Genomic DNA, 20629 nt, shown 5'->3' on the forward strand with positions numbered 1-20629 from the left:
TTTAGCGCCGCAAATAGAAAATATTACCATAAAATTTTACACAACCACAAATAGAACGAGATGGTTTTGCCTTTCAATTGGCCCTTCATAATTAATTGTCAATTATCCAAGAATTCAAATTATATTCATGAACATTTTAACACAAATTCACGTATGTCCAGTCCACGCTGCATCACGAGTATAATTTATTCAATAGCTCCAGCAACAGAACTGCGGCAGAGTCCTTGGCCTTTTTGACACTAGGCATAGGCTCTCCCACGCATTCATCCGTCCATCCCCTGTCTGTAGTATTCACCCGCACGGCAAAGGTAAACCTCTTTGCATGTGCAGGGCCACCCTCATTCACACACCTAAAAAAACACGTGCAAAGCTGATCATTGTTACAAATATTTTACTTATTGACTAGAATACATTGTAGAGATATCCGAAATTTCCTCACCTATAAAATGGCATGGGCCAATTTCTACGCAGACAAATATCATTCAACGTCTGCCTGGTAAATGTTTGATTTCCATTCTTCTTCTTCTTCCCACTATCTTCATTTTTTTCCTTGGCTTCATCCATTTCCTTCTCCTTCAAAACAGCAAGCGCATTCCTCGCAGCTAGTTTCTGTGCCATCTTCTTCTGCGGATTCTGAGCAACTCCAATTTGGACACCATCAATGAAAACTTCAACCGTAGCCAAATTGCCACTGCGAGTTGCCTTGTACTCCAGACCTTCAGCCTGTTGTTGGCATCGCTCTTGCAGCTCACGAACGGGATGCATTGGGAGTGTCTCAGGTGTAACCATTGGATGCAACAGTGGTTGAAATACCTGAAACATAAAAATAGTTGGTAAAAAGAAAACAATAGAAGTATTTGAAACTTCTTACCTGGAAAGGGGAAAAGACGCACAAAAAAAAAGAAAAAAAAGGGACAAGCTTCCTGAAACGAAAACCGACCTTCCAGACAACTGCAGTGTCACGTCCACTGTCAAGAAAAATAGCACCAGCAATGGATTCAACAATGTCGCCAAGAACTTTTGGAGCTTTACAATCCCCCAAGCCAAAGGAGTTGAAACCAGGTTTTGATAATTCATCTTGAACTTCCTTCACAAAGTCCCTAATCTGCATACATGGTTAGTTGTACGTCATGATTTGTCGACTCAACCAAAATAAGTCATTGTTTATTTCCTTTTTTAAGAAATAAACTCTTCATTGATGGTTTGAAAAGCTACAAGTGTAGATTTGATGGCATTAAGTTATTGTCTTATGAAAGCATCTTTTTTCTTTTTTAGCACTTGTAATAATTTTTTTACAATTTGAATATACATACAACTATCATTCATCAAGGCTGAAAAATGCTTCATAGTTCTCAAACATTGAGATAACATTTCTTTTTCACGATATGATATATAAGATGACTTTAAATTATTATATATTAGATAAAAGTATGTTTATAAATTAAAACTAATCAAACTTAAAGAATTTGTAGTGGAGAGATGAAAATCCAAGCAATTCTTCATAAAAAGAGATAAAATCGCAATTCCCTGAGAGCCTTACCCTCATAAAGGAGGGACATGCAGCCTTGCATGCATAGCAATACTAAAAAAGGACTACATATGATACCTGCTTTTCAAGAGCACTTGATCCATGCCTAAGATGAATGTGGAGATTATGTTTAACAGCAACTCGTGCAAAATTTTCATTGTTTACAGCAGCAGCGCGCAAGTCGGTTAGGCGACCTGGGGGCAGATCAGTGTATGTAAAGAACAAGTGCCTAGTTATCAGATGATCTAAGACAGCATCACCAACAAATTCCAACCGCTGATAGCAGGAAACTCCACAAGATGGTCGGGAAGCATGGGTGATAGCCTCTACCAGCAACCCACGATCTTGAAACTTAATGTTCAGGGCACCCTCTAATGCATCAAAATCAACACTTCGAAGTATGCTCTCTGGAAGGTCTGATGGCCTTGCGGCACACTCGACCTCATCAGCATCAAACTCAACCTTAATCCCTATCCATCTCATAAGGTGATTAGCAGCAGTTTTTCCCCCTTCAACGTAATAAACTCCAATAAGAGCTTCAACGACATCTGCAAGAGTTTTGCTAGAAAGGACTCTATAAGAACTAGAGTCGCTTTCTACCTCTCTGTCCTCCACCTCACCATCTTCAAAAGCATCAAGATGATCCATCTCGTTTACACTCTCGGAACTTGATTTATCCTGATCAAAGAAGGATGATTCCCCATCCTTCGTATCCTCGTCAAAGACAGGAAGCACACCAGGAGCAGCCCATCGTGACGGAGCAAAACGATCTGCTTGTATATAAGATTGGAGTCCTTTGCTCAATGCATATTGATACAAGATCATGTTACTGACCATTTGTTGTCTCATTCTAGTAAGCTGGCCCTCATGTTTTCTGGGGTATTTAAGAAAAAGGAATCGACTAACCACCCATTTTAGATAAGCATCTCCAAGCAGTTCTGCTCTTTCATAGCAGAACGTCTCCTGGCATGAGGCAGCAGTCAAAGCTTCCAATATCTGCAGACAATAGAAGACACACGTCAAGTAGTTGGTGAAAAAGATTGTCCAAGATCTTTTTCCTTTAGAATAATACCTTAGAGGAAGGAACATGATAGTTTATCATATGTTTTAACTGAATGGCGAGCAGCATGCTTTCAACTCTTCTCATGATTGATGGTAATCTCTGCGCACCACGAACAAGTGATCCAGGCAGTGGGTGTACCAGACAGAGCTCTGGGGGGAGGTAGACGTAGTATGTTTTGTCAAGAGTTTCTTCCGATTCATCTTCATGACCTAATTAAGCGAGGTGCTTCATTAGCCCAAAACTACAAGAAGCAAAAATAAAAAGGAAAAACTGAGGATTTTTGCAATTAAATGAGGGCGCACTTTCTGCATGTTCAAAACGAGGGGACAGGAGATTCTTGCAATATGAGACACCCCGTCCTCTTATAAGGGGCTGATGCTTATAAATCAGTTCGACTCCATACCTGAATAAAGAAGACATAATAGCCAAATGCAACCCTTTGTCGTGCAAGAAGAAAGGAAAGCTCTTCCAATCTGTAAAGCACTTTCACAACATTATATTCTTCCAATACAGATTAAAAGTAACTTTCCTCTCCAGCACAACATTAGCATTGCATTATGGCTATCAAGTCCATGCAATAAAAAACTACTTCAGTAATAAGAAAGCTGGACAAATTTCTTCCCTTCATTATTAAATTCGAAAAATGAAAATAGACCAAACGCAAGGCAGTTTGAAGCTGGAATTGTCTTATACTTTTGCTTGTAATAATCTGCATATGAGCTGTACTCCAGGGGACCAAGATACCCTTCTTTCCTGGGGAATGAATTCTCTGCAGTCATATCATTGCGTATAGAGTCCACATAAAACCTTTTCCCTGAATGAGCAGCTGTTACAATCCTCCCCACCAAATCTTCTGCAGCCATAGAAGTATCAGCCATCAAAAGTTTGCCTTTGGGTAGATCTATGTGCCTTTGCAATTTAACAGCCCCTCGGTCAGGTACCAAACCAGAAGCCTTCACAACATCAAACTGTGCCACCGCTCCTCTAATACCATAGGTAGGATGAGATTTCTGTCCAAAAGCCATACCGTGACGCAGTTTACCAAATCCATATTCCCTTCTATCGCCACCTAATGCTCGCTCATTTGTGCCAAGGTAGACATCTGGCCGAGCTCGCTGAAGGGGATTGCTCCAAACATCTGTCTGAATTATTCTTTCAACCATATCCCAGTCAATTTCTTTCACTGGATCTTCAGACTTATCACCAACAACAGGGACAAACAAATAAGCCTTAGCAGGATCCCAAGGAGTGGTAGTAGGTTCAACATCCACATCCAGCACAATGCTCATTAATCTTACATGAAAGCTCTTGAGGGATACCAGCTGCACAACACATTTCAAAATTTCTTCAAGGGTCAGGGTCAACAGCAGAAGCCAACAGAAAAATATATATATATGATTCAATGCAATTAGTAAATTGATGATTCACCTGGCTCTCAGTAATATCACATAAGCCCCTGAATACGAGTGATGCCTTGGTAGTGATAGTTCGAGCAATAAAAAGATCCATCGACATCGATAACACCTGTTAAAAGTAAATTATGTGATTAACTGCATACACATGTTTTTGTGTTAGAGAGAGAGAGATGCTTATAAAGAAATTGAAAAACAAAAACCTCTGCATCCAGCTCATTGCCAAAAAGTACTGCAAAATTGGAAACTTGAGTCAAGAACGGATCTTTAGAAGAGCCAACATTGAGACACTGAACAGCGTACATATAAAGATGGAGCAATTTGGAATCATCGAAAGCATCTCTCCCAGTTAAGATCCATTCTCCCTATAAATAGAACCACACACCCTCAATTAAATGGTAAAAAACTTGGAAAAAACCATCAGATTAATAGTTATCACAAAGTGACAAACAGAAATTAAATCAAACACGAAAACTTCTCAAGGCTATTCTGTACATAAACAACAATAAGATTCAAAATTTTAATCTAAGAATTCAATAATCACAAAAAAGGGTAGCTCTTCTGGTCAGCTATATAGCAAAAGAATTGGAAAGCATCGTAGACCAAATTAAGTAGGAACAGACCTGGAGAATATCAGCAACACCTTCAGGATAAAACTCCCTGTGTCTAGCTGTGCCAGGAAGTGGATCTCCATCATCATTCTGTTCAACCTTTTCCCTCTCCTCTCCACTTCCCTTGTCTGGCAAGAGCATGTCAGTAAATGCTCCCATTTCATGCAGCTTTTTACAAGCAGCCAAACAAACAGCCTGCTGAATAGAGATAGTTGCAGTCATGCTATCACGATAAACCTGGAATAAAATATTTTAAATAAAATGATAACATGCCTGTTGTGCGAGGCGCATTGAACTGCACGTTGGACCTTCAAGTTCCTCAAATGGTGCATTACAAGGAAGTTGAAGCTTGCAAGAGTACTCAGTTGGTCCACCTGGTTTCTCATGCCTCACCATCACAAACTCAGGTCGAAGAATGGAATACCTAGTAGGAAGGGAGCAGATTAAAATACTATCCATTCAATCAACATGTACAATTAAAAAATGAGGAAAACAACTTGAATAATATATCAGAACCTGTCACTAGGAAGCTGCGAGCAGTAGAAATGGACAAGGCCAACAGCAGAATTTAAGCTAACGACAGCACCAGTTGACTCGACTTGGTACACAGTACCTGGTGTTGTGTCCATGGAAATCAATCTTGAAGTATCCTCAAGATGACTAAGGTCAGTTCTCTCTACTGCTTCTTTACGCAGGGTCTCCTCACTATTTCTAGCATTCCTTAAAAATGCTGCATGTGACAAATTTCCCCTGCAGAGATTACAGAAACCTCAGTCCTTTCACATCTATGGACTGTGCAAGTCAACAAAGCAGGGCATAATACCATCAGATAATCTTCCCAAAGAAAATACCAAACCTGGAACGTTTTACAAGTACATTAATATTTTCAATGAGAAACAAATATTTCATTGACAAGACGAAATACACAAGAGAAGGGGAAACCCCTTGCAGGAGAGGGTTACAAAAAATGAGAAAAAACATTTACACCAACTTAAAACCAATGACCAAAACCTCGCCAAGAAGCCTATGAAAAGGCTGAAATTTGTCAAAGCTAACAAAAAAGGCCTGTAGCAGTCTGCTAGTGTAACCATGCATGGCGTCTCCCATACAAAAGTTGCTATAATTAAATTAAAAAATCTGCTCACAAGTTCACAAGAAATAAATAAATGCCCGTGTTTCAGCATCTTTATGACACCTGGTGTACCAGCTTGGAGAGAAGACAAGGTTTGGGAGCCTTCATTGGAGAATATAAATATTGAAGAATATAAAACAAGAAATCCTAGAAACATTATCGGTAATTCAAGGTCTTGTAGTTATAATTTATCAAAATAATTAGATGGATGAGATTTGCTAATATTTGCAACCCTATAAACCGGTAAACTGGACATAAAACTAGGTATAGCAAATACCTCTCAACCATTAATATATAATCTGAACCAGGCTTTCTAGCACGACCCCTAGACTGAATATATGCCAAAACTGTTTTTGCAAGGTCAAAGCGAATCACAACATTGCATTGTCGAATATCAAGTCCTTCTTCAGCAACACTAGTAGCAACTAATAGTGTCACCTGAAAGATGTACAGGATCTTACAATTATGAGAAATTAAATCAGAAAATCCATATTTTCCTGTAGAAGAGTGATCCATAATTATACATACGCGACCATCCCGAAATTTGGAAATAGTGTCCTGCATTTGGCATGTCCGCATATCCTGACTATTGTTGTGACCAATCAAGCTTGCACTTCTAACAAAACTTAGAGATGGAAGCTCTGCAAAGACCTGTGAGATGACCATGATACCACGTTGAAATTAGAGGATCAAAAGGTACCAAATCAATTAAAAGAAGAATAAGTATTCATTGAAATAATCCACCTTCGGAAGAACCAAGGCAGACACAACTCTCTCAACAAAGATTATGGCACGAAAATCTTCAGTGTGTTGATACTTGAGCAGAATTTTAACGAGAGACTGCACCTTTGGGGTCACTTTTCCATCTGCCACTGCAGCTCCTATAATCTCATCCACATGCTCCCCACCAGAGACAACTATTTTGATACACAAAAGGCATAAATGGGGAATATCAAACGGTTACCATCAAGTTCTGAACGAAAAACTGAGGGGGGTCACTTATACTAGGCAAAAGAAATGTGAACCTATAATCAGGCAGTAATGCATAAGGGGAAAACTCATGTCCAAAAGGGGAATGTAGGTGATGATTTGTGTGAAAGGTGGGCCCATTATATTGTAATTCAGTTAGGAAATAGAAGGAAACTGGAAAGAGTGAGGTAAGCAGGAAATAGCTCGGTAGTTTGGAAGATGATCAAACCTCTCAAAAATCTGATAGTTTTGTATTTCTCTTACCATTACAAGTAGTTTGTATTCGGAATTCCATCAAATTGGTATCACACTTTTCTAAGCATTACCTCAAGACGATAGGATGTTGGAGGACGAACACATGGAAGCATTGGTAGTGAGCCTTTTTTTTATAGGAAACTGCACTTTTCATTAAGATAAATGAAAAAATATATAAAAAAACACAGGCACACAAAAAAACAAGAGCCCGACAAGGGGAAGCACTAGCTAAAGAAGGGCTTCCAATCCAAAGTAATTTGACCTAACTGATAATTACAAAACAACTTCGAGACATAACCCTATAAAGAAACATTAAATTTCACAAGCTCCCAAACTGCCTCGCTATCTCTCTCCACCCCCTAAAAATTCTATTGTTCCTTTCCAACCAAATTTCCCACAAGATCGCAAAGAAACAAGCTTGCCACAAAAACCTCCCTTGCTCACGAAAAGGAGAAGCCGAGAGCACTTCCTCCACCATAGCCCCCCAATCTCTATGCTGGGCCCAAGAAACTTCGAACATCTCAAAGAACTGACTCCAAATCTTCTGGGCAAAATGCAATGTCATAACATGTGAACAAGACTCTCAAAGTCTTGTTTGAAAAGAACACACCATTGCAGACCCAAACAGGAAGAAGAATGCGTCTAGATACGATCCAGGGTATTGATTCTCCCAAGTAAGATCGCCACACGAAAAACTTAATCTTCTTTGGAATATAGACTTTCCAAAGCGAGGCAAACACAGGGGCAGCCGGGGAAGGATCCGGGGAGCACAAAATTTTAAAGAAGGAACTGCAAGAAAAAACCCTAGAAGGAGTAGGGGCCCAAACACGGACATGCTTCCTATCCCGAGAGAAATGGACATCAGAGAGAAGATGGAGCAACTCACCTGCTCCCCGAGACTCTCTGTCAGTTAAAGACCGACTGAGACCTAAGGAAATAGAAACTCCTTCCTCCCCAAACCCTAGCACTGAGGCCACCAAATGCAACCTTCTGTCTGATAATAGAAAAAGGCGAGGAAAGAAAGACCAAAGGGGCTTTTCTCTCACCCAGTGGTCCTCCCAAAAGTAAGTATCATAACCATCTCCAACCACACAAGACACAAAATGGGAAAAGTGAGGAAAGCCTGAGGATATAGCCTTCCAGGGATATTAGCACAAACCTTATGCCCTCTATCTGAAGCCCAATCAAAGGGGTGCGGCCCATACTTACTCACAATAATCCTCCGTCATAAAGCCCTAGGCTCATGAAAAAACCTCCAAAGTCATTTAGCCAAAAGCGCATCATTTCGAAGCCTCGAGTTCCCAATGCCTCGACCACCTGCCTCTAACGGTTTGGAAACCATACCCCATTGGTATGGTTTGGAAGCCCTAAGCATTGGTAGTGAGCATAACTAGAAAGGCATTAGCTTGCTACAAGTGGATGGAGACCGGAGAGTATAAAGCCAATTAGAACTTGGACGGAGTTCAAACATGTACTCTCAGGCAAATTTCAGTCTTAGCAAGAATCTCAAAGTTAAATGAAAGGTTGTTAGCATAAAGATGGAAGAATAGTGCCAGGAACAATATCTGACAGTTCAAAATGATGGTTGTCTACCTTACCAGATCTCACATGTTAAGTGTTGGCAGGAAGCTTCATGAATGGACGAACAACCAAGTTCATAGTGAATTATAGGCTTTAAAGCTTGTAGGCCTGAGGTTGTTCCAGAGAGTCTAACCAGCTCTACTTTGAAGGCATCAACCCAACCTCAAGAGAGGAGAAATTTGTCTACACGAGCAGCCAAAGTGCTTTTGGTCGCTCTTCCTCCATTGAATTTTTCAGCAATTCGTCTGACCACATTGAGATCCCCTCCCACACACCAACAGTCAGAACAAAGGCCATTAAAATTTATAATCTCTTGCCAAAAAGCTTCTCTCCCTCTACAAGAAGACGGACCATAAACCTCTGTCACCTAGTCCCTAAAACAAACTTTAAAGTTCACAAGAATAGAAACAGAGAAGAAGCCTAAAATGAAATCCTCTGCCTGCACTGAATTCTAATTCCACATGATGATCACACCACCAGAAGAACCCACTGCACCCAGCTCTGACCACTCAATATGTCTCAAGCTCCAAATGGATTTAACCAGCTTTCAATCAATCAACTCTAATTCAAAATAACATCTTTTTTTGTTTTTTAAGAAACAAAAGACTTGTATTCAGATCAAAAGAACCCCAGAAAACAGGGAACAACCTAAAGGTGGAGGGTAGAGAGAAGCCTCCCCAAAAACTCTATACAATCACTACTCTCCAATCTTGAGAAAGCAAGAGAAGATTGTAGTGGGATAAGACCCACCAAGAAGCTATATGCCTAATATTCACACAAAAAGAATCAAACGAAATTGACTTGTCTTCAAAGAGACGGTTGTTTCTTTCTTTCCAAATGTACCAAAGTAAAGCCTGAGCTGTACAATTCCAAAGAACCGTAGCTTTACCCTTAAGACATCCTCTGCTGAAGCCTTCGGCAATAAAATCGTCGATCTTGCTAGGGATACAAAGAGAGAGATCTGGGAAAGAAGCAATTCTCCCCCAAGCTTTAAACACGAAAGCACATTGTAAGAAAAGATGATCCACCGCTTCCATGTTTTTCATACACATGCTGCACACACAAAGGGAGAAAGAGCCCAGTGTGGAAATTTTCTTTGAAGCTTATCTGCAATATTTAATCCTCTATAGAAAAAGTCCAAAGAAAAAATTTGACTTTCTTAGGAGCTTTAAAATTCCAAATAATATTATTTGTAGCCAAATTCAACTTGGTAGAGGGAGAAGTAAGAGCCACGAAAGCCAAACTTACAGAAAAGAGACCGGAAAGATCGGCCTTCCACCACAGTTTATCCCTACCACTTCCTAACACCACCCGTTCCATCTTGGCTATGAACAGAGCCCATCGGTTTATCTCCCTTTCAAAGAGATTTCTTCGAAAGCCCAAATTTCATGTCGCAGTTTCTGCCGTCCAACAATCTACCATAAGCTTACCTTTTTTAGATGACAAAGCATACAAGTCTAGGAAGATGGTTGAAAGAGGTGACTGATCTATCCAAGGATCCTCCCAAAATCTATCTACTATAAGCCATCCTCCCAAAATCTATCTACTATAAGCCAGATGACAAAGCATACAAGTCTAGAGTCCATCCTGTAAATAGAAGCTATCACATGTCTCCAAAAACTTTCCTTTTCCACAGCAAACCACCAAATCCATTTCATGAGCAGAGCTTTATTTCTGAGAGTCAACGAGCCAATCCCAAGACCCCCTTGTTTGTGAGGCAAAGCGGATCAAGACCATTTCACCAAGTTTCCCACCGGTGTATGAGCCCCTCCATTCCAGAAAAATCCCTCATAAGCTTCTCCATCGATTTAATCACACCATTCGGGGCTTTAAGAATCGAGAAGAAATAAATTGGGATGCTATTGAGGATTGATTGGGCCAGAGTAAGCTTACCACCTTTAGAAAGCATGAGGGATTTCCATTTTTGAAGCCTATTATGCATTTTATCCACTACCGCCGCCCAAAAACTAGTGGACCGATGATTTCCACCGAGAGGGAAACCCAAATAGGAAAAGGAGAGCAAATCGACTTTGCGTCCGAAAGTTGATGCCCAAAAATTGGTCTCGACCAAGGAGCTTTATACCAATCACAGTCGTTTTGGACACATTCAAGGAAAGGCCTGAAGCCAGCAAAAAAACTTGAATTGCACCCCACCAGTTCTGCATCATTTGAGCCGAGAAAGGGCTAAAAATAATCACATCATCCGCATATTGAAGGTGTGTCACCTCAAGAGAGCTGGAGCCGATGGAGAAACCTTTGAGAATGTTCCTTTCGATACAGTAGTGAACAAGCCTACTCAAAGCGTTCCCCACAATTGTGAAAAGGAAATGGGAGAGAGGATCCTCTTGTCTTAAACCTCTAATAGCTTGAATTTTTCCCCTAGGTTTACCATTAATCAAGACCGAAAATTTTGAGGAAAGACAACCCCTAATCCACTTACGCCATCTATCCCCAAAACCTTTGGAATGAAGGGCGGCATCTAGAAAGTCCCAATCTACTTTGTCGTACGCTTTTTCAAAATCCAACTTAAGAAGGAAGCCCTTCTTCTTCGAATTCTTCCAATGACTCACTGTCTTAGAGGCTACCAAAATTGCATCGAGAATTTGACGCCCTTCTACAAAGGTTGCTTGGGCATCATGGATGATGAAGGGGAGCACCTTTTTCAAACGGGTAGCCAACAGCTTAGCAAGGATCTTATACAGGGAAGTGACCAGGCCTATAGTCCTTGACCAGTGAGGGATTGATTTTTTGGGAATCAGACAGATTTAGGTTTCATATGTTCTCTTGTTGATAATCCCTTTCTTAAAAAACTCGTGGAACACTGTAACCAAGTCGGGTTTGAAAATGTTCCAAGCTTTTTTCAAGAATTCATTGCACATCTCATCTAGACCCGACGATTTCTAGGTACCCAAATCTGCCACTGCCTTACCGATTACCTCCTCTGTGAAAGGACTTTCAAGCTTAACACTGAGACTGTCGGAAAGAGGGGCCCAATCCACATTATCGAAAATGAAACCATTGTCCTCTGTGGTATAATATAAGGAGGAGAAGTAATGCAAAAACTCACCTTCTATGCCCTCTTCCGTAGTGAGAACCGTGCCTTGGTCATCCTCTCCTATGAGATGTCCACCGATGGAAGAAATTAGAGTCCACCGGTGGAAGAAATTAGAGTTTTCATCGCCTTCCTGAAGCCATTAAATCTTCCCTTTTTGGATCCACATTCTTTGTTCTAAGGCAATAGTCTCCACCAACTTTTCTCCAATCTCCTTTCTGTTATTAAAAATTTCCTCTGAAAGAGGACCTTGTTCTTCCTCTCTATCTATTGCATCAATGGCTCTTTTGATTTCTATCTTCTTAAGGCCAATGTGGCCGAAGACTTCTCAATTCCAATTAACAAGAGCATCCTTTGGCCCTCTAAGTTTGTTCATGAAACCGTACCCCGACCACCCTTGTAAAGGATTCGCTTTCCACCATTGGTCGACCAAAGGCAACGAAAGAGGGGAATCTAGCCAGACATTTTCGAATCTAAAAGGAGTTGAATCAAAAGAAATATTGAATCTCGGTGGAGATCGTCCCAGTCTTGATGATGCATTGTATATGACCCCTAGGACTCCATCCAAATCCGCCACTCGTTGGTTGGAACAAAATTTTGTTTATTGAGACGGACCCCATTTCACCTTCCCTGATGACATGGCTGTTTTCAGTGGACATGGTTGTTTTCAGTGCAATCATGTTAGTCATTTTCTTTTTTTTTCTTTTTTTGATAAGAAACAAAGATGTATATTATCAAAGAAAGAACCCAACAAATGGGCGATACAACCTAAAGGCGGAGGGTAGACAGAACCCTCCCCTCAAGACTATCTAATTACAGCTTTCCAATCTTGCATAATCAAAAACAAACTGTTCTAGTCATTTTCATCTTTTGCTTTCCATTATGCACTCTTTTCTTATCAGAACCAGGCTTACATGATTGCACTGAAAACAGCCATGTCCTTTCTCCTTCCTCTCTCCTCCCCCATGTCCTCTCTCCTTCCTCTTTCCTCCCCCATGACCTTTTGCCCCACCTTGCCTAACGAGCTATGGCTTCTCTGAACTTTCCGACGATGACAGCACTTACTTCGATATGGCAGGACGAAGCTTAACAGTTAGGATAGAGAAAATAACATCTGGATTCTACTTAGCCAAAAGGGATTTAACTACAGCTATTTTTGGGGGAGCATGAGCACCGAGCTTTAACATTCCATGAGATTAGTGGCATGGAGAAACAATCAGGCCCTCTCCCACAAAAAGCTCTTCGACTTCCACTTTCTTTTCTAGGGATCTTAATAACTGGTAATATCTCTGGATTTCTTTCTCACCGAAGCACTACCCTTGGTCGTAATCGGTCTTATGCACATATTCCATTTCTTTAATGATCTTACCATACTTTTGGTGTGTGTAGGGTTAGTGGGAGGTTTAGTTTTGTCCTCCTCTTCATCTTCTTCCAACCTTATTATTACCCCCAAATCCAAAATTAATTACATTGGAAAGTTGACAGGAAGATACTACTTGTGAGAAATATACAACCAAGTTGAAGCCTCTTTCCAGCTCAAAACTTTTGGTAAAAAAAAATTGGAAACTAGTAGAGATTTCATGTGGACCATGGCGTGTTGAACAAATAAATGGAACCAAAAAAGTTCATTATATCCATGATTCATGAGTTAATAGGCGAACAAAACAAGGCCAAAAACATTTCCAAATTGGATCTGAAGTCAAGGAACTACCAAATTTATTTTCATTCATAGTGTGTTTTTAACATGGCATTTAGTGGGAATTATGAGGAGGTATGATGCCTTCTGACCTTGCCAATTCACCATCTGATCCTCAAGTTTTCGTCCAAAATTTTTTTGCTTGTTTTCTTAGTCAACCTACTAATTAATAATGCCAGAGAAGAAAACCATGTAGGCCATTTGGATCATGTTTTGGAAGTGCTAAAAGGAACGTGTTTTGAAAGTGTTAAAATTAAAACCTTACCAACTTTTTTTTTTTAATAAGAAACTTCGGAACCATTGTGGCCTGACACGAGGGCAAGCCAGAAGCCTAAAGACACCTACAAACACATCACAACAGACTTTATATTGGAAGGAAATGCACAAGAAGATCAAATAATTTATTGCCAAAATCAAAGTATATCAACACAATAGGTATTAGACCATGTCCCCAATGCGTTTGTCGCAACCCCTTCACCCATTCCAGATCTGTTCTGTTAAAAAAATTAATGGTATTTAATAAGCAATCAAATGAAACAAAATGGCAATAGCAAGGTGAACTGCTAAAATCCACTTACTCCGCCAATATCTGTTGTGGAGATAAGTTTCATTTATTATTACTTTCTTCTTTTCTCCTTGTCCATATTTGTTTGAGAATTGGGAGTAGATGGAGGGAACCCATTTTTAAATCTTTTTTCAATGAAAATCATGCCAACAAATTTCAAAGTCGTCAGCTAAGAGCAGGTGACTTAGTTAACATGCAGAATCCATTGAAATCAGTAAGAAGTAGTTATATAATACACACCATGACTATCAAGAAGTTCCCCCTCCTCAATCTCATCAAGATCTGTTCTATTATGAGCAACGTCTTCCTCTAAAATTGATTTGCCATCTTTGTCAGAAACAGCTCCTTCCGATAGCTGGCATTGTAAAAGAGCAACAACTTTGTTCAAATAGGATTCCTGAAACTTGACGTCAAGCTGATAGTTAGCCCTCTCATCATTCTGTAAAGCTGTCAAAAAAGACTGAGCAACCTGCCAAAATGATGGATGGAATTATTCTTTGAACAAGTTAAAACTATGACTTACCAGACAAACTTATAAATCCAAACCTTGTAAGCACACCACTGACCCAGCTCCCCAAGTGCATAATTGATTGCCCTCAACTTTTGTATTAGATTAGCAGCACCATCACTTTCTGTTCTCTCGGAAACGCCATAAACTTGGCGCAGCTCTTCCTTAGCACCAGCATCTCTGGCTCCCATAAGTTGCCATTTACTTCTCCTAGAACTCAATTTTGCAGCTTCCTCAACTTCCATTTCCATTTGCTTTATCTGTTCATGAAGAGACCACAAAGTGGCAGCTTTGTCATACTCCACCACAACTTCTGATGGCATTGGAACATGTCTTTCCAACTCCTTGCGGTCTTTTATTGTACAGACAGTGGAGTCTAATTTACTTTCAAGATTACGGATCTTGATTGCACAATCTATTTGGTTTGAAACACCTGTGTATGACATATTCAAAGCAATAATTTTTTTTTTAACAAGATACGAACTTTTCGTTGGTAGATGAAAAGGAACAAAATTGTTCAAGCATATTCAAAGCAATAATTATAACAATCATTTTCTATTTAAAACTATAATAATAATTAACAGGCGAAATTAATTTATAATACTCGAGCGTAGAAACTAAAGTTGGAAGAAGAAGTCCACAGTCACCCACCCTTTAAATTAACAGGCGAAGCAGTCATTCCAAATACAGATGGTCTCTTCTCCTTTGGAGTCGTATGATAGAACTCAGACATAACTAGAGAATATGGATGCTTCTTAACAGCATGATGGCACTCATCCAAAATCAGCAGATTGATTGCTTCCATTTTTATTATGCTATGCCTCAAAATGTTCAACAGTATCTGTGCCGTCATAACCAGAACCTGCATTCAAATAATAGTTAGAATGCGTGAGCACATGTTATTCAGAGGACCACAGCAAGAATAATCAAATAGAATCCCATGTATTTCACGCATTTCAGAGCATAAATTCCAAAGCTTTTTTTAAATAAGAAATGGCAGAAAACTCCAAAGGTTAGATTCTTGGCATTGAAGTATTTTTGTAATCAAAAAAAGGATTCAGCAAAACTCTTGAAGCTGCACAACAAACAAGAAACAGGGCATGTCAAAACAAGGATTGACAGGTGACAAAAACAGCAAACAGCAAACAGCAATGCAAGTAAATCTTCAATTTCAAAGAAGATAGAGCGCCATCATGCTAATGCACCAGTGGGGAATGAATAAAATCAAATGAAGGCAAACACCTAATCAATTGGAACAAGGTTCGGCCTCCCGTTGAATGGGGCGAGCTAGGAATTGGCAACATAAAGAGGCGTAACATTTATCTGATAGACCTCAGTTGGTAAGTGTCAAACAAAACCCTAAGGAACCACACAAACATAATACCATAAAAGAACTACAAAGCAAACACTAATATGGGGAATGTTTTAAAAGGCTAAAGGCGGCCTCGAGGCTTTTCCTCTTGAAGAGGCGCGGCGTAAGCCTCTAGGCGGTATGAGGCGTAAGCCTCAATTTTAATTAGAAAAATTATACAAATATGAATTTGTATGATCAAGTATTACTAAATATAATAGTTATATAAAATTATCAAAAGATTCATATGTTCTAGCCACTTAAAAAAATTCTAAAAGAACATCCTTAGCATCAATACTATTATCACTAATGGCCAATAGGATTGACAAATTTTGTCTTCAATGTTTTTAAAATCAAGGTAGTAAAAGTAGTAATAGATTGAATGGTTAGAGCTCATGCATTAGCATTCCATACAAAAATAAATAAATAAATCCATATATTTGTTAAGAATTGGGAAAATTAATATTATTCTCGCATTCCATACAAAAATAAATAAATAAATCCTTATATTTGTTAAGAATTGGGAAAATTAATAGTATTCTTGTAATCATAACACGAGGTTTAAAGACTTCAAGCCTTAGTGCATCTTCAAACTGTGCGAGGCATAAGCCTCTTATAGTCAAAAGCCTTTTAAAACATTGATATGGGGTAGGCAAAGCTCTAGTTTGAGCATTGGTTTGGCTAGACACTTGGGGCATCTAATCATGAAGACAAGGGTGGATCAAGAGTTGGCTAATTTAAAGGGGAAAATATTTCTAATATGACAATGAAATAAAATTTCTCAAATAACTTCACCATCAGCGATCAGCCAGTAACACTTAACAGAATTAAATTACAAGAAAGAATTGGAGCTCTTCATAGGAAGTGTGAACAAAAGGATTCAACCAACAAATAATCTATTCCAACAATAAAATATAGTGATCAGAGAAATAATTGCTCAAGAAACCAGTGGATGCCAACACAACAACTGGATGAGCTTTGGCTTTGTAAAATAGTCATTGCGGTCAAAGTATAAAGGAATAGTTGCAAAGAACATTTACAAGCAGAAGACTAAGAAGGGAAGAAAACTTTCAGATGTTGTTGATTTCTATTTGATCAAACAGATTAATGTACTCCACGCATTCATAAATATGATTAAATAGAGTACCAACCAGCAGAAATGAACCAAAATCAGATAAAAAATAGTAACACCTGTGAGGTGTAGCTTCTGTTCATCTAGTTAATAGCTCTTAAAAAAATACATACATGGTGAATAGCATGCTCTTAACTAGGAGCTCTTACCTGTTTGGCTTCAAATTCACGCTGCCACCTTCTAGCATCCCAGAAATCTTGACCCATTTCACCACAGTAATGACCCACTTGATAACCAGTTCTCTCACGAATAACTTCAGCTTGCTGAAATTGCACAGAGAATGATAATACAATCAACTACATACCCATCAAATAGTGGTGGCAACGTTGCTATATTAAGCATTAATTACATATTTTACCTGATAGACAAGTGGAACTTTGGGAACTAAAAATACAGCAAGCATCTTCTTATTTTGAGTTTGTAAATCAGTGTAAATACTTTTAATGAGAAGAACAGCAATAAGTGTCTTCCCAGCCCCAGTTTCAAGAAAAGCTATAGTATTTTTCTTCTTAGCTTGTTCAAGAACATCCAACTGATACTTACGAGCTTGTTCCTCAGGAAGCTTTTCCTTAATCTCCTGGGAACTTTCCTCTGCAGTTCCCTGTAATTCCAGGTTTTTGTCATTGTCAGTTGTTGCTTCTCTGTTACGATCAACTTCCCACATTCCTGAGCGGAAAACCATCTCATTTGACCCTGATTTGTCCCTCTCCCAGTAACCCTTTTGTTCCCGCTCCCTCCAATCCCTATCTCTTGCATCCCTCCCACTAGTACCATAATGCTCTCTCCTCCTAAAACAACCCCTATCCCTTCTATCAATCTCATCTCGCTCACGCAACCTCTTCCTAGAGTAACACTTTTCTCTATCCTTAGATTGACACTGCCCCCTGTTTGAATAATGCCTTTCGTTGTTCCCATTGCTAATCCGAGGTCTCTTATTGCTTCTCTCTTCACTATCACAACCTCGATCTCTCAACAGTGCATTATTCCTCACCTCATGTTTTTTAACCCCATTTATTGGGGTCTGAACAACCCTGGGTTCTTCGCTTCCCTTTGGCTGCTTGAACCCATGAGCAGACTCATAACGCTCGCAGATATGACTACCATTATCAAAACTATCCTTGTTCAGCCCATTGCATTGAAGAATTTCAATCTGTTCGCCATGAGTCTGCACAGTTGAACTATCAACCAGCACATCACGAACCCCAGATGCCTCGTTCTCAATGAAAAAGCCTTCCCCCAGGGTGCAATCACGATCGCCATTGCAAGCTGCTGGAGAGAGGCTTCCACCGTTCTTGATACTGTCGAGAATGTGATCAATTCCACCAAAAAAATCGTTGGCGATGTTGTTTTGATCGGAAGTATGTTCGACTGAGGATCCCGGGGCAATAGACGCGTGGAAGTCCACGAAATCATTGATGATGTCGCAGGAGATGTCCTCACAAGCATCTAGCCAGAAAGAAGAAGCCCCCAACGAACATGTTGGCTCGCCGCTAAAACTTCCCGGAACCCTAGCCTCATCCTCCATAGCAGACTAGTATAACAGTTAAATTAAAACCGAACAAGAACTAAGAAATTTCAATTTCTGGAACTTGAAAAAAAAAGTAAATGGCATAAAAGAAAATGGAATTTAAGAATAAATCTCTACTGAAACAAAGAAAATTCGATAAAGATAGGAGAGCGCCCAGCAGTGAATAGTTGACTTGACGCAGTGGGAGCGGAAGCTGGGAAGTGGAAGAAATCGAGAGAGAGACACAGAGAGAGCGAGAGAGAGAGAGAGAATAAGTTGCAGAAAGTTAGGAGAGTGATAGACCGTACGAAGCACGCAAAAAGTAAGGATTTTGGGTTGGAAGTAGGGGTAGAGAAACCCTAAAAACCCATAAACTTTGAGCGTGATTCTTTCAGATTCCACGGGCTATCAAACGCCTTATTCTGCCTCTGTTAAATACTTGTTCGAATTTGACCCCACGCACTTTCGTCTTCCCCTCTCTCTCTCATGTCTCTGTCCCTCAGGTTTTGCTTCTGCAACTTCCCCTGCTTCCTTATTTTCTCTCAAGCTGCTGCTACGATACCCCAAAATAAGCACCCCAGCGCGGCAGAGACAGAGAGCCTGTCGCAGTTTTCTTTTTTCTACTAGAGGAAATACAGATTTCGTAATTAAATGGTCTCTTCAATTATTGATTAATAATTTAATAATAATAATAATAATCCATCAAATAAAATACTAATAATAATAGCTTCATGTTTGTTGTAAAAAGATAGCGGTGTCAATAATCATTGACCTCACTCTTCTAAACTTTGGAAGTATTTTATATTATTAATTTTTTTATAAGAAAATTGTTGATGCAATATTTAAGAAATTCGATCGGATTGAATGTTGGGGTCAATCGAATCGAACAACGAAGTGGATCGATAATCACTCTTCTTCTTCCTAACGCCAACGTCGTCATGCTATCACCTTCTTCTTATTCATGTCTAAGTGCCGCAACCCCACCCCCCAAGTCCTCCATTATGTTCGTGTTCCAAAATCTGATTTCGATCGCAGTACAATGTCGTTGGCCGCCCCCCCCCCCTACTCCTCCTCAATCTTCAATGGAATAGATTTATTTTTAAAATGAATTACAAAAAAATGTCGGAGTCGGTTGGCTCAGAGGAATTTATAAAATTTGTCGGTTTTTAACATCCAGGTCAACCAAAAACCAATCCCGACCGATGCTCAACCCTACCTCCATCACCAAAGTTTGTTCCCCACTCCGCAGTAGTTAGGGTCTTCTTTAAGGGATTCAACTCTCCAAAAATCATCTCAAGTTTTGATTCGTGCGGCTTATTCACGGATATGAGTTTTATTTATTTCCTAATAATTTCAAATTTTAATTCAAACATTATCTCAATTACACAATAATAATAATCCATACCCTAATTTATAATTAAAAATCAATTTAATTTCAAAGAAAAATTTTACTGATGCCTTGATGTAAAATGGTCATAAACAAGTATTAATGTTACATAATATTTTCTTAAAACTTTTTATATATATACATGAAGACATTTCGAAAAATCTAACCAAATTTTAAAAATCAATAACTAACTAAACATTTTCAAATATTAGATTAAAATTTTGAACAATATACAATACAAAAAATATTAATTAACAATGCTAATTTTTAAATAGTGAAAAACTAATCAAATAGTACTTGAAAAATTAAAATTGAATAAGAGAAATAAGAAACATATATAACTTAAAAAATTATATTTAAGGTTTTAAAATTTATGCATTTAAATAAGAAAAGAAAATTAAAAACAAATTAATTAGTAAAATAATTTGAGAAATAAAAATGCCTGTCCAGGTGCAGGAATACCAGCCAAGGATGCCGGTAAGTGCTCCTCTATCATTTAAACTCAAATGAATATCAATACAACAACAAGCCTCTGCTCATACCGTCAAGGCAATGCGCCACTTCATTTCGTTGACGAAACAGTACAACAAAGGGTATTTGGTTTACTGTTCTGTCCTGATTTATTAAGTCTGAATTTGTTAAGTTTAGATTTATTGTTTAAGTCTATATTTGTTAAGTCAGTGTTTTGTATTTTGTTAAACTAATTTTATTAAATTTGTGTTCAATTGGTTGAGTTTTAATTTTAAAAAAAAAATAATGAATAAACTAATTATCTAATTAAAATCATTTAAGTTCCGTTTAAATTATTTGACTTTATTTTAAATAAGTCAATTTTCTTATGAAATTAAGAAATACTATTTTAAACATATATAAAATATTT

General features: G+C 38.8%; 1 protein-coding gene across 1 annotated transcript; it reads right to left on the reverse strand.

Moving 5' to 3' along the window:
- Positions 1-18959, reverse strand: DCL1 (dicer-like 1). The gene is made up of 20 exons (XM_022292826.2): positions 17214-18959; positions 17005-17118; positions 15024-15234; positions 14411-14805; positions 14105-14333; positions 6491-6663; positions 6275-6397; positions 6024-6184; positions 5131-5364; positions 4888-5038; positions 4627-4809; positions 4207-4368; positions 4020-4115; positions 3285-3913; positions 2894-2994; positions 2601-2800; positions 1607-2524; positions 941-1105; positions 440-813; positions 1-350 (listed from the first exon to the last, which is right to left on the reverse strand). Exons 1-20 carry the CDS (start codon positions 18378-18380, stop codon positions 173-175), a joined length of 5964 nt encoding a protein of 1987 aa, XP_022148518.1. The 5' UTR covers positions 18381-18959; the 3' UTR covers positions 1-172.
- Between the last annotated feature and the right edge of the window lie 1670 nt (positions 18960-20629).

The sequence above is a fragment of the Momordica charantia genome (genome assembly GCF_013281855.1).
Source record: "Momordica charantia cultivar OHB3-1 chromosome 5 unlocalized genomic scaffold, Mcharantia_2.0 BLBB01000005.1, whole genome shotgun sequence".
In the NCBI taxonomy this organism is placed as follows: domain Eukaryota; kingdom Viridiplantae; phylum Streptophyta; class Magnoliopsida; order Cucurbitales; family Cucurbitaceae; genus Momordica; species Momordica charantia.

Excerpts from the sequence above, each read along its gene's own strand:
- DCL1 (XM_022292826.2), bottom strand. The coding sequence starts at position 18,380 with ATGGAGGATGAGGCTAGGGTTCCGGGAAGTTTTAGCGGCGAGCCAACA. Across the intron at positions 15,235-17,004 it reads GTGAATTTGAAGCCAAACAG|GTTCTGGTTATGACGGCACA; the intron begins GTAAGAGCTCCT and ends ATTTGAATGCAG. Across the intron at positions 14,334-14,410 it reads GTCAGTGGTGTGCTTACAAG|GTTGCTCAGTCTTTTTTGAC; the intron begins GTTTGGATTTAT and ends TCATTTTGGCAG.